The sequence below is a fragment of the Taeniopygia guttata genome, chromosome 10 (assembly GCF_048771995.1).
Source record: "Taeniopygia guttata chromosome 10, bTaeGut7.mat, whole genome shotgun sequence".
NCBI lineage: Eukaryota > Metazoa > Chordata > Aves > Passeriformes > Estrildidae > Taeniopygia > Taeniopygia guttata.
This window is the reverse complement of record NC_133035.1, coordinates 2495338-2508137: the sequence shown is the minus strand read 5'-3', so window position 1 is coordinate 2508137 and position 12800 is coordinate 2495338. Positions and strand designations below refer to the sequence as shown.

At 61.2% G+C, this 12800-nt stretch overlaps 2 protein-coding genes across 3 annotated transcripts in view; one reads left to right on the top strand and one right to left on the bottom strand.

Annotated features, from left to right (window-relative positions):
* The first annotated feature begins 212 nt into the window (after nt 1–212).
* CCDC33 (coiled-coil domain containing 33) lies at nt 213–11395 on the top strand. The gene is made up of 9 exons (XM_072934027.1): nt 213–287; nt 2377–2553; nt 4705–4894; nt 5563–5651; nt 5738–5869; nt 6005–6063; nt 7176–7425; nt 8645–8728; nt 11265–11395. Exons 2-9 carry the CDS (start codon nt 2392–2394, stop codon nt 11313–11315), a joined length of 1017 nt encoding a protein of 338 aa, XP_072790128.1. The 5' UTR covers nt 213–287; nt 2377–2391; the 3' UTR covers nt 11316–11395.
* The window catches only part of CYP11A1 (cytochrome P450 family 11 subfamily A member 1), a 17471-nt gene continuing 16043 nt past the window's right edge, over nt 11373–12800 (bottom strand). For both annotated transcript variants that reach the window (NM_001127374.2, XM_041718277.2), the window contains 1 exon segment: nt 11373–11744. In NM_001127374.2, coding sequence (NP_001120846.1) covers nt 11622–11744 — 123 coding nt within the window. In that variant the 3' untranslated portion in view covers nt 11373–11621.

Below are 12800 nucleotides of genomic sequence, written 5' to 3'. Positions count from 1 at the left end.
GATCCCCCATGGTGTTTTTGGGATCCCCGCGGTGTTTTTGGGATCCCCGCGGTGTTTTTGGGATCGCCGCGGGTTTTTTGGGATCCCCGTGGTGTTTTTGGGATCCCCGCGGGGTTTTTGGGATCCCCGCGGGGTTTTTGGGATCGCCGCTGCGGGCGGGGTTGCCAAGGACGGGCTCTGTTGTGGCAACGGCGCCGCCCGGATCCCTTTTCCCGGAAAAGCGTCCCGGGAACAGCGGCGGCCGCTCCGCCGGGAGCCCCCGGGAGCCCGGGAATTGCTCGGGAACGGTCGGTCCGGGACACCGGGACCGGGCAACGCCCGCGGCCGGCCGGGAGCGGGAATGGGAACGGGAGAGGGAATGGGAATGGGAACGGGAGAGGGAACGGGAGCGGGAATGGGAACGGGAGAGGGAACGGGAGAGGGAACGGGAGCAGGAACAGGAATGGGAACGGGAGCGGGAACGGGAATGGTAACGGGAATGGGAATGGGAACGGGAGCGGGAATGGGAACGGGAGCGGGAATGGGAATGGGAGCGGGAATGGGAATGGGAACGGGAACGGGAGTGGGAACGGGAGAGAGCGGGAGCGGGAATGGGAATGGGAACGGGAGCGGGAGCGGGAATGGGAACGGGAGTGAGAATGGGAACGGGAGAGGGAACGGGAGAGAGCGGGAGCGGGAATGGGAACGGGAGCGGGAACGGGAACGGGAGAGGGAATGGGAATGGGAATGGGAATGGGAATGGGAATGGGAATGGGACGCATTGGGATGGGGAATGGGAATGGGACACAGTGGGATTGGGAATGGGAATGGGACACAGTGGGATTTGGAATGGGAATGGGAATGGGAATGGGAATGGGAATGGGAATGGGAATGGGGATGGGAATGGGAATGGGAATGGGACACAGTGGGATTTGGAATGGGGATGGGAATAGGACAGAGGCGGATTGGGATTGGGACAGGGAATGGGAATGGGAATGGGAGTGGGAATGGGAATGGGAATGGGAATGGGAATGGGAATGGGAATGGGAGTGAGAATAGGAATCGGACAGAGCGGGATAGGGAATGGATTGGGAATGGGAATGGGACAGGGAACAGGAATGGGACACAGTGGGATTGGGAATGGGAATGGGACAGGAAATGGGACAGAGTGGGAATGGGAATCATGATGGGAGTGGGAACAGGGATGGGAATGGGAATGGGACATGGCAGGATCAGCAATGGGGATGGGAATGGGACAGCGTAGGATAGGGAATGGGAATGGGAATGAGGATGGGACTGGGAATGGGACAGGGACAGGGAATGGGAATGGGACAGCTGGGATTGGGAATGGGAAAGGACGGGATCAGAAATGGGACACAGCGGGATCAGGAGTGGGACATGCCAAGTATGGGCATGGGACATGCTGGGCTTGGCAATGGAAGAAGCCAGGATCGGGAATGGGACACAATGGGAATGGGAATGGGACACAGCTGGATCGGGAATGGGATCAGGGCAGGATCAGGAATGGGATCAGGGCAGGATGGGGAATGGGATCAGAGCAGGATCAGGAATGGGATCAGAGCAGGATCAGGAATGGGATCAGGGCAGGATCGGGAATGGGACACAATGGAAATGGGACACAGTTGGATCGGGAATGGGATCAGGGCAGGATCAGGAATGGGATCAGGGCAGGATCAGGAATGGGATCAGAGCAGGATCAGGAATGGGATCAGAGCAGGATCAGGAATGGGATCAGGGCAGGATGGGGAATGGGATCAGGGCAGGATCAGGAATGGGATCAGGGCAGGATCAGGAATGGGATCAGAGCAGGATCAGGAATGGGATCAGAGCAGGATCCAGAATGGGATCAGGGCAGGATGGGGAATGAGATCAGAGCAGGATCCAGAATGGGATCAGGGCAGGATCAGGAATGGGATCAGGGCAGGATCAGGAATGGGATCAGGGCAGGATCAGGAATGGGATCAGGGCAGGATCAGGAATGGGATCAGGGCAGGATGGGGAATGGGATTAGGGCAGGAGCAGGAATGGGATCAGGGCAGGATCAGGAATGGGATCAGAGCAGGATCAGGAATGGGATCAGAGCAGGATCAGGAATGGGATCAGGGCAGGATCAGGAATGGGATCAGAGCAGGATCCAGAATGGGATCAGGGCAGGATGGGGAATGGGATCAGAGCAGGATCAGGAATGGGATCAGGGCAGGATCAGGAATGGGATCAGGGCAGGATCAGGAATGGGACAGCTGGAAAAGGGAATGAGACATGGTGGGATCAGGAATGGGAGAGCCGGGAACAGGACTGGGACATGCTCACGTTGCTCACCCCAGTCCCTGTCCCCGCTGTCCCCGCTGTCCCTGCTGTCCCCGCTGTCCCCACCAGCTGTGCCCGCCCGGGATGTCCCTGCCAGCCCCGGGCAGGGCCGTGCCCGGACGGGAGCCGCTCCGGAGGCACGGGAACATCCCGAGCCTGGATTCCCCCTTGGAGCACCTTCCTGCTCCAGCCTTCCCGCTTCTCCCTGGCGCTTCCCAGGAGAGCAGGGGACACCGCCAGGAGCCGGTGAGTGACACGGGGGACACGCACGGGGGGACAGCGATGTCCCCAGGGTGGCCTGGGAGGGGACAGCCCCGGGCTTGGCCGCTGCTCACCTCGGGAACGAAGAGATTCCTGGATTTCCCCATTCCCGGCAGATGTGGAGGAAGGATTGGAGCCTCTGGCTGCTCCTGCTCCCCTTTCCCTGTCCCCAAGGTCCCCAGGGTTGTCACCCCCACCAGGCTGGTGGCCGAGGCCATTCCCGAGGCCGTTCCCGAGGCACGTGGCTGCCTCTGGCCAAGGTCCTGTGGCCACCAGGATCCTTCCCGAGGGGATCCAGGATAATTCCTCAGGAATTATTCTCCCCCTCCCCGGCATCTCCAGCCACACACAGGCCAAAAAAATCCAGGAGAATCCACTTGGAATGTTCATCCCTCTGTTGTTCTTCACCCCATCCCTGTTTTAAAGAGCTGGAAAGCCCCAAAAAGCTCCGAGTTTGGGGATCCCAGGGCCAACCCCACATCCCTGGAGATTCCACAGGGGATGGGTGGGAAAATAGGGAAAGAGGGAGATGGGGAAGTGGAAAGAGAGGAGAAGGTTTGGAAGGACAGAAGGAAGGATGGATGGGTGATGGATGGATGGATGGATGGATGGATGGATGGCTGGATGGATGGATGATGGATGGATGATGGATGGATGGATGATGGATGGATGGATGGATGGATGATGGATGATGGATGATGGATGGATGATGGATGGATGGATGGATGGATGATGGATGATGGATGATGGATGATGGATGGATGGATGGATGATGGATGGATGGATGATGGATGATGGATGATGGATGGATGATGGATGGATGATGGATGGATGGATGGATGGATGGATGGATGGATGGATGATGGATGATGGATGGATGGATGGATGGATGGATGGATGGATGGATGATGGATGATGGATGGATGGATGGATGATGGATGGATGGATGGATGATGGATGATGGATGGATGATGGATGATGGATGGATGGATGATGGATGGATGGATGATGGATGGATGGATGGATGGATGGATGATGGATGGATGGATGGATGGATGGATGGATGGATGATGGATGGATGGATGGATGATGGATGATGGATGGATGGATGGATGGATGGATGGATGGATGATGGATGGATGGATGGATGGATGGATGGATGGATGGATGGATGGATGATGGATGGATGGATGGATGGATGATGGATGATGGATGATGGATGGATGGATGGATGGATGGATGATGGATGGATGGATGGATGGATGGATGGATGGATGGATGGATGGATGGATGATGGATGGATGGATGGATGGATGGATGGATGATGGATGATGGATGATGGATGGATGATGGATGGATGGATGGATGATGGATGGATGATGGATGATGGATGGATGGATGGATGGATGGATGGATGATGGATGATGGATGGATGATGGATGGATGATGGATGGATGATGGATGGATGATGGATGATGGATGGATGATGGATGGATGGATGGATGGATGGATGGATGGATGATGGATGGATGATGGATGGATGGATGGATGGATAATGGATGGATGATGGATGATGGATGGATGGATGGATGATGGATGGATGATGGATGGATGATGGATGGATGGATGGATGGATAATGGATGGATGATGGATGATGGATGGATGGATGGATGGATGGATGGATGGATGGATGATGGATGGATGGATGGATGGATGGATGGATGGATGGATGGATGGATGATGGATGGATGGATGATGGATGGATGGATGATGGATGGATGATGGATGATGGATGGATGGATGATGGATGGATGGATGGTTGGATGATGGATGGATGGATGGATGGATGGATGGATGGATGATGGATGGATGGATGGATGATGGATGATGATGGATGGATGGATGGATGGATGATGGATGGATGATGGATGATGGATGGATGGATGGATGATGGATGGATGATGGATGATGGATGGATGGATGATGGATGATTGATGGATGGTGACAGGAGCAGGGGACAATCTGAACATCTCCCAGCTCCCCCATGGTGTGTCCAACCATCATCGCAAGCCAAGCCCTGGGACCATGGGGCACATCCCTGTCCAGGGGCCATCCCTGTCATTCCGGCTCCCCAGGACGTTGGCAGCCACCGCCTGGCGCTGCAGAGGATGGCGGGGGACCTGCTGTCCCTGCGCCGCCGCGTTGCCAGCCTGGAGGCCGAGAACGGGCACCTGCGGCACAGCCTGGCACGGCTCCGGGAACCGGCGCAGCTCCGCGGCACCGACCTGGACGTGCTGACCCGGGACGAGCTGCTGGACAAGCTGGGTGCGTGCCGGGCACGGGCCGGGCACGATGGGCACTGCCAGCCCGCAAGGTGACCAGGACAAGGCACATCATCCTGGGGACAGGCAGGGCACGCTGGGCACTGCCACTACGGGGGGATGATGGACATCTGGTGTGTCACCATGGGGCTGGGCAGGTCCACACTGGGCACTGCCACTCTGGGTGGGTGACCAGGACAAGGCACATCATCCTGGGGACAGGCAGGGCACGCTGGGCACTGCCACCCCAGGTGGAGGATGGGGACCTGGTGTGTCACCATGGGGACAGGAAGGACACATTGGGCACTGCCACCCGGGGTGGTGACAGGGCTGTCCCCGCTGCCACCCGGGGTGGTGACAGGGCTGTCCCTGCAGCCACCCGGGGTGGTGACAGGGCTGTCCCCGCAGCCACCCGGGGTGGTGACAGGGCTGTCCCCGCAGCCACCCAGGGTGGTGACAGGGCTGTCCCCACAGCCACCCGGGGTGGTGACAGGGCTGTCCCCACAGCCACCCGGGGTGGTGACAGGGCTGTCCCCGCTGCCACCCGGGGTGGTGACAGGGCTGTCCCCGCTGCCACCCAGGGTGGTGACAGGGCTGTCCCCGCTGCCACCCAGGGTGGTGACAGGGCTGTCCCCGCTGCCACCCGGGGTGGTGACAGGGCTGTCCCCACAGCCACCCTGGCCCGCGAGCTGGCGGCGGGCGCAGCGGAGCTGAGGGCGCTGCGGGACCGGGTGCAGCGGCTGCAGAACGAGCTGATCCGGGTATGGCACCGCGGGCACCGCGGGCACCGTGGGCACCGTGGGCACCTCGGGGCCGTGCTGGAACTCCCGGGGGATTCTCCCCGCAGAAAAACGACCGCGAGAAGGAGCTGGTGCTGCTCCAGCGGCGCCACCAGCAGCAGCAGCTGGCACTGAGCAGGTGCCAGCACAGGGCGGCCAAGGCCGGGGCGCTGGAGCGGGCGCTGCGGCAGCAGGAGAAGGTGACACGCTCAGGGGGACAAGGACGGGTTTGGGGACACCCAGAGGCCCCAGGGCTCGGGCCAGCCCTGCACGGGGTGGGCACGGAGCCCTGGAACCGCGCCGGGGACACGGGGACAGCGGTGCCCTGTGCCCAGGTGATCGAGGCCATGGAGCGGCTGCTGCGGGAAAGGAGCACCGAGAGAGCCATGGGTGGGTGCGAGGGGACAGGGACACTCGGGGATGTCCCCAGTGGTCCCTGGGATGGTCCAGGGTGGGCAGGAGGAGACAGGAACACACAGGGATGTCCCCAGTGGTCCTTGGGATGGTCCAGGTTTGGCAGGAGAGACCCAGGGTGGGCAGGAGGGGACAGGGACACTCAGGGATGTCCCCAATGGTCCTTGGGATGGTTCAGGGTGGGCAGAAGGGGACAGGGACACTCTGGGATGTCCCCAGTGGTCCTTGGTATGGTCCAGAGTGGGCAGGAGGGGACAGGGACACAAGGGGATGGCCCCATTTGTCCCTGGGATGGTCCAGAATGGATGTGGAGGGGACAGGGACACTCAGGAATGTCCCCAGTGGTTCTTGGGATGGTCCAGGGTGGGCAGGAGAGACCCAGGGTGGGCAGGAGGGGACAGGGACACTCTGGGATGTCCCCAAAGGTCCCTGGGATGGTCCAGAGTGGGCAGGAGGGGACAGGAACACTCAGGGATGTCCCCAATGGTCCCTGGGATGGTCCAGGGTGGGCAGGAGAGACCCAGGGGTGGCTGGAAAGGGACAGGGACACTCAGGGATGTCCCCAGTGGTCCTTGGGATGGTCCAGGGTGGGCAGAAGGGGACAGGGACACTTGGGGATGTCCCCAGCAGTCCTTGGGATGGTCCAGGTATGGCAGGAGAGACCCAGGGTGGGCAGGAGGGGACAGGGACACTCAGGGATGTCCCCAAAGGTCCCTGGGATGGTCCAGGGTGGGCAGGAGGGGACAGGGACACTCGGGGATGTCCCCAGTGGTCCTTGGGATGGTCCAGGTTTGGCAGGAGAGACCCAGGGTGGGCAGGAGGGGACAGGGACACTCAGGGATGTCCCCAACGCTCCCTGGGGGCTGGGATGGTCCAGGGTGGATGTGGAGGGGACAGGGACACTCAGAGATGTCCCTGACCCTCCGGGATGTCCCCAACCCTTCCTGTGCCCCCCCTGCCAGGGGGTCCCTCATTCTCGAGCCCCTGGTAGAAGCCGGGACTCGCTGTCCCCCTGTCCCTGCGTGGGGAGGGGACACGGGACACGTCCCACTGTCCCCCCAGAGGTGCCACCCCATTGGTGCCACCCTACAGGTGCCACCGTGGCGACACTTCTGGCCCAGACGCAGCAGCTGCGGGAGGAGCCAGCCAGACCCCCCCGGGCCGCGGTGAGAGCGGGAGGGGACACGGGGCTGGCACAGGGGACAGAGCCGGGCACGGTGCCAGAGGTGACCCCGACGCGCTCCTGCCGTGCCCACAGCGGTTCCTGGGGGCCACCGAGAAGCTGGAGCTGCTGGCCCGGCTGGAGGAGGCGCAGGGCCGGGCCCGGGTGCTGGACAGGCAGGTGGGCACTGCAGAGTGGGGCTTTGGGGTCCCCCAGCATGTTTTAGGGTCACCCAATATGGTTTGGGGTCACCCAATATGGTTTGGGGTCACCCAGTGTGGTTTGGGGTCACCCAATATGGTTTGGGGTCACCCAGTGTGGTTTTGGGGTCACCCAATATGGTTTGGGGTCACCCAGTGTGGTTTTGGGGTCACCCAGCATGGTTTGGGGTCACCCAGCATGTTTTAGGGTCACTCAATATGGTTTGGGGTCACCCAGTGTGGTTTTGGGGTCACTCAGTGTGGTTTGGGGTCACCCAGCATGTTTTAGGGTCACTCAATATGGTTTGGGGTCACCCAGTGTGGTTTTGGGGTCACTCAGTGTGGTTTGGGGTCACCCAGCATGTTTTAGGGTCACTCAATATGGTTTGGGGTCACCCAGTGTGGTTTTGGGGTCACTCAGTGTGGTTTGGAGTCACCCAATATGGTTTCGGGTCACTCAATATGGTTTGGGGTCACCCAGTGTGGTTTTGGGGTCACTCAGTGTAGTTTGGGGTCACCCAGCATGGTTTGGGGTCACCCAATATGGTTTGGAGTCACCCAGTGTGGTTTTGGGGTCACTCAGTGTGGTTTGGGGTCACCCAGAATGTTTTTGGGGTCCCAGCGCAGTTTGGGATCCCCCAGCCCGTTTTGGGGTCCAAGCGTGGTTTGGGGTCCCCAGACGGTTTTGGGGTTCCATTTTGAGGTCCCCAGCCAGTTTTGGGGTCCTGTTTCGGGGTCCCAGTGTGGTTTGGGATCACCCATCCTGTTTTGGGGTCCAAGCCCATTTTGGGGTCCCAGCCCGGTTTGGGGTCCCAGCCCGGTTTGGGGTCCCAGCCTGGTTTGAGGTCCCGTTTTGGGGTCCCAGTGCAGTTTGGGGTCCCATTTTGGTGTCCCAGTGCAGTTTGGGGTCCCAGCCCATTTTGGGGTCCCAGCCCATTTTGGGGTCCCAGCTTGTTTTGGGGTCCCAGCCTGTTTTGGGGTCCCGTTTGGGGGTCCCAGCCCTGTTTGGGGTCCCAGCCCGTTTTGGGGTCCCGTTTGGGGGTCCCAGCCCGTTTTGGGGTCCCGTTTGGGGGTCCCAGTGTGGTTTGGGGTCCCAGCCCGTTTTGGGGTCCCGTTTGGGGGTCCCAGTGTGGTTTGGGGTCCCAGCCCGTTTTGGGGTCCCGTTTGGGGGTCCCAGCCCGTTTTGGGGTCTGTCCCAGCTGCAGGAGGCCGCCCGGAGCTGGGCCCTGGAGCAGCAGGAGCTGGGGATGCGCCTGCGGGAGCGGGAGCACGGCCTGGCCCTGGTGAGCGTGGGGGACAGGGGGGACACCAGTGTCCCCAGTGACCCCAGTGTCCCCAATGTCCCCAGTGTCCCCAGTGACCTACAGTCACCTACAGTGACCCCCATGACCCCAGTGTCCTACAGGGACCTACAGTGACCCCTGTGACCCCAATGTCCCCCATGACCAGCAGTGTCCCCAGTGTCCCCAGTGACCCCAGTGTCCCCAATATTCCAGGTGTCCTGCAGTGTCCCCAGTGTCCCCAGTGACCCCCAGTGTCCCCAGTTTCCCCAGTGCCCCCGATGTCCCCAGTGTCCTACAGTGTCCCCGGTGACCCCAATGTCCTACAGCGTTCCCAATGTTCCAGGTGTCCCCCAGTGTACCAAATGTCCCCAGCATCCCCAGTGTCCCCAGTGTCCTACAGTGTCCCCAGTGTTCTAGGTGTCCTGCAGTGTCCCAAATATCCCCAGTGACCCACAGCATCCCCAGTGACCCCAAAGTCCCCAGTGTCCCCAGTGTCCCCAATATTCCAGGTGTCCTGCAGTGTCCCCAGTGTCCCCAGTGACCCCCAGTGTCCCCAGTGACCTCCAGTGACCCAAATGTCCCCAATATCCCAAATGTCCCCAGTGTCCTACAGTACCTCCAATACCCCCTGTGTCCCCAGTGTCCCAGGTGACCTACAGTGACCCCAATGTCCCCAGTGACCCACAACATCCCCAGTGACCCCAATATTCCCAGTGTCCCCAATCTCCCCAATGTTCCTGGTATCCTCCAGTGTCCCCAGTGTCCCCAGTGACCCACGGTGTCCCCAGTATCCCCGGTGTCCCCAGTGTCCCCAGTGACCTGCAGTGTCCCCAGTGGCCCCGGTGTCCCCGGTGTCCCCAATGTCCCCGGTATCCCCAATGTCCCCAGTGTTCCTGGTGTCCCCCAGTGTCCCCAATGTCCCCAATGTCCCCAGTGTCCCCAGTGACTTACAGTGACCCCAGTGTCCCCAATATCCCCCATGTCCCCAGTGTCCTACAGTACCCCCAGTGTCCCCAGTGACCCCAGTGTCCCCAGTGTCCCAGGTGACCTACAGTGACCCCCATGACCCCAACATCCCCAGTACCCGCCGTGTCCCCAGTGTCCCCAGTGACCCACAGCATTCCCAGTGTCCCCAATGTCCCCAGTGCCCCCAATGTCCCCAGTGACCTACAGTGACCTACAGTGACCCCGTGACCCCAATGTCCCCAGTGACCCACAGCATCCAGAGTGACCCCAATGTCCCCAGTGTCCCCAGTGTCCCCAATATTCCAGGTGTCCTGCAGTGTCCCCAGTGTCCCCAGTGACCCCCAGTGTCCCCAGTTTCCCCAGTGCCCCCGATGTCCCCAGTGTCCTACAGTGTCCCTGGTGACCCCAATGTCCTACAGCGTTCCCAATGTTCCAGGTGTCCCCCAGTGTACCAAATGTCCCCAGCGTCCCCAGTGTCCCCAGTGTCCTACAGTGTCCCCAGTGTTCTAGGTGTCCTGCAGTGTCCCCAGTGACCTCCAGTGACCCCAGTGTCCCCAATATCCCAAATGTCCCCAGTGTCCTACAGTACCTCCAGTACCCCCTGTGTCCCCAGTGTCCCAGGTCTCCTACAGTGACCCCAATGTCCCCAGTGACCCACAACATCCCCAGTGACCCAAATATTCCCGGTGTCCCCAATCTCCCCAATGTTCCTGGTGTCCTGCAGTGTCCCCAGTGTCCCCAGTGACCCGCAGTGTCCCCAGGATCCCTGGTGTCCCCAGTCGTCCCGGTGTCCCCAGTGACCCCCAATGTCCCCGCTGTCCCCAATGTCCCCAGTGTTCCTGGTGTCCTGCAGTGTCCCCAGTGTCCCCAGTGCCCCTGGTGTCCCCAGTGACCCACAGTGTCCCCAGTGTCCCCCGTGTCCTACAGTGACCCCAGTGTCCCCAATGTCCCAGGTGACCTACAGTGACCCCCATGACCCCAGTGTCCTACAGGGACCTACAGTGACCCCTGTGACCCCAATATCCCCCGTGACCAGCAGTGTCCCCAGTGTCCCCAGTGACCCCAGTGTCCCCAGTGTTCCAGGTGTCCCCCAGTGTACCAAATGTCCCCAGTGTCCCTAGTGACCTACAGTGACCCCAGTGTCCCCAATATCCCCCATGTCCCCAGTGTCCTACAGTACCCCCAGTGTCCCCAGTGACCCCAGTGTCCCCAATGTCCCAGGTGACCTACAGTGACCCCCATGACCCCAACGTCCCCAGTGACCCGCAGTGTCCCCAGTGTCCCCCAGCATTCCCAGTGACCCCAACGTCCCCAGTGTCCCCAGTGTCCCCAGTGACCCACAGCATTCCCAGTGACCCCAATGTCCCCGGTGTCCCCAGTGTCCCCAGTGACCCACAGCATTCCCAGTGACCCCAATGTCCCCAGTGTCCCCAGTGTCCCCAATGTTCCAGGTGTCCTGCAGTGTCCCCAGTGTCCCCAGTCACCCCCAGTGTCCCCAGTGTCCCCTGCCCACTGCAGAGCGGGGTGCTGGATTTCCTGTCCCCCATAAATGCCCTCCCTGTGCCCCCAGACTCTTCCGTCCCTTTCCGTGCCCCCCTGGGCGCTGCCCCCCCTGCGCTGACCCCGCAGCGCCGCCGCCGCCCTCGGAGCCGCTTTCCCATGGAGCAGAGGCCAAGCAGAACATTCCAGAACATTCCAGAGAGTCCAGAACATTCCAGAGGGTCAGAGGAGCTCGGTGGGACCCCAGGGACCCCCAGGGAACCCCCATCCCACCCCATCCCCCTCCCCACAGGGCAGCCCTGCTTTATCTCTGCCATGGCATAAGCGTGGCCTTGAGCCGAGGCCGCGGCCCTGAGAGCGTCCCTGCTGTCCCCAAATGCCACCGCGGGGCCGCCGGGATGTGGGGGTGTCCCCAGGGAGGGGGTCCTCAGGGCTGGCCGTCGAGGGGCCGCAGGGTCAGCTGGATGGGCTGGTCCGGGATCAGGATGAGGTCGAACTTGGTGCCGATCTCCACGGCCCGCATGGTCTCGATCTTGAAGTTCTCCAGGATCTGGGATGGAGAGGACACGGCGGTGGGGCAGGTTGGCTTTGGGGACACTGCGGTGGGGCAGGGCCCGGGGTGACCTTTGAGGCCACTCTGAGCCCAGCCAAACCAGGATTCCACAGGGACAGACCCCGTGGACACCGTGCTGTCCCTTTGAGTCGGGGATTCCATAGGGACAGACCCTGTGGCCACCATGCTGTCCCCTCGTGTCAGGGACTCTGCAGGATGGACCCCATGGCCACCGCGCTGTCCCTTTGTGTCAGGGACTGCATGGGGATAGACCCCGTGGCCACTGCGCTGTCCCCTCACAGCAGGACCCCACATGACAGACCTCGCAGCCACCACACTGTCCTCTGTCAGAGACTCCATGGGGACAGACCCCGTGGCCACCGCACTGTCCCCTCGTAGTAGGGACCACATGTGACAGACCTCGCAGCCACCACGCTGTCCACTGGCATCACGGACTTCATGAGGACAGACCCTGTGGCCACTGCGCTGTCCCCTCATGTCAGGGACCCTGCAGGATGGACCCCGTGGCCACCGCGTTGTCCCCTTGTGGCGGGGACTCCATGGGGATGGACCCTACAGCCACCACGCTGTCCCCTCACATTGGTGACGGACTCCATGGCCACCGCGCTGTCCCCTCACATCAGGGACCCCGCAGGATGAACCCTGCGGCCACCACGCTGTCCCCTCATTCAGAGACTCCACAGGGACAGACCCTGTGGCCACCAGGCTGTCCCCTCATTCAGAGACTCCACGGGGACAGACCTCACACTGAGGACCTTGTGGGACAGACCCCGAAGCCACTGTCAGGGACCCTGTGAGATGGACCCCACAGCCACCACGCTGTCCCCTCGTGTCAGGGACCCTGTGAGATGGACCCCACGGCCACCACGCTGTCCCCTCGTGTCAGGGACCCTGTGGGATGGACCCCATGGCCACCACGCTGTCCCCTCATGTTGTCGACCCCACAGGTCAGACCCCGTGGCCACTGCGCTGTCCCCTCGCATCTGGGATCCTGTGGGATGGACACTGCAGCCACTGCGTTGTCCCCTTACA

Bases quoted from the DNA above. Each gene is read 5' to 3' on its own strand.
- CCDC33 (XM_072934027.1), top strand. From the start codon at position 2,392: ATGTCCCTGCCAGCCCCGGGCAGGGCCGTGCCCGGACGGGAGCCGCTC. The intron at 4,895-5,562 runs GTGCGTGCCGGG...CTGTCCCCACAG, and splicing joins CGAGCTGCTGGACAAGCTGG to CCACCCTGGCCCGCGAGCTG. The intron at 6,064-7,175 runs GTGCGAGGGGAC...GCCACCCTACAG, and splicing joins ACCGAGAGAGCCATGGGTGG to GTGCCACCGTGGCGACACTT.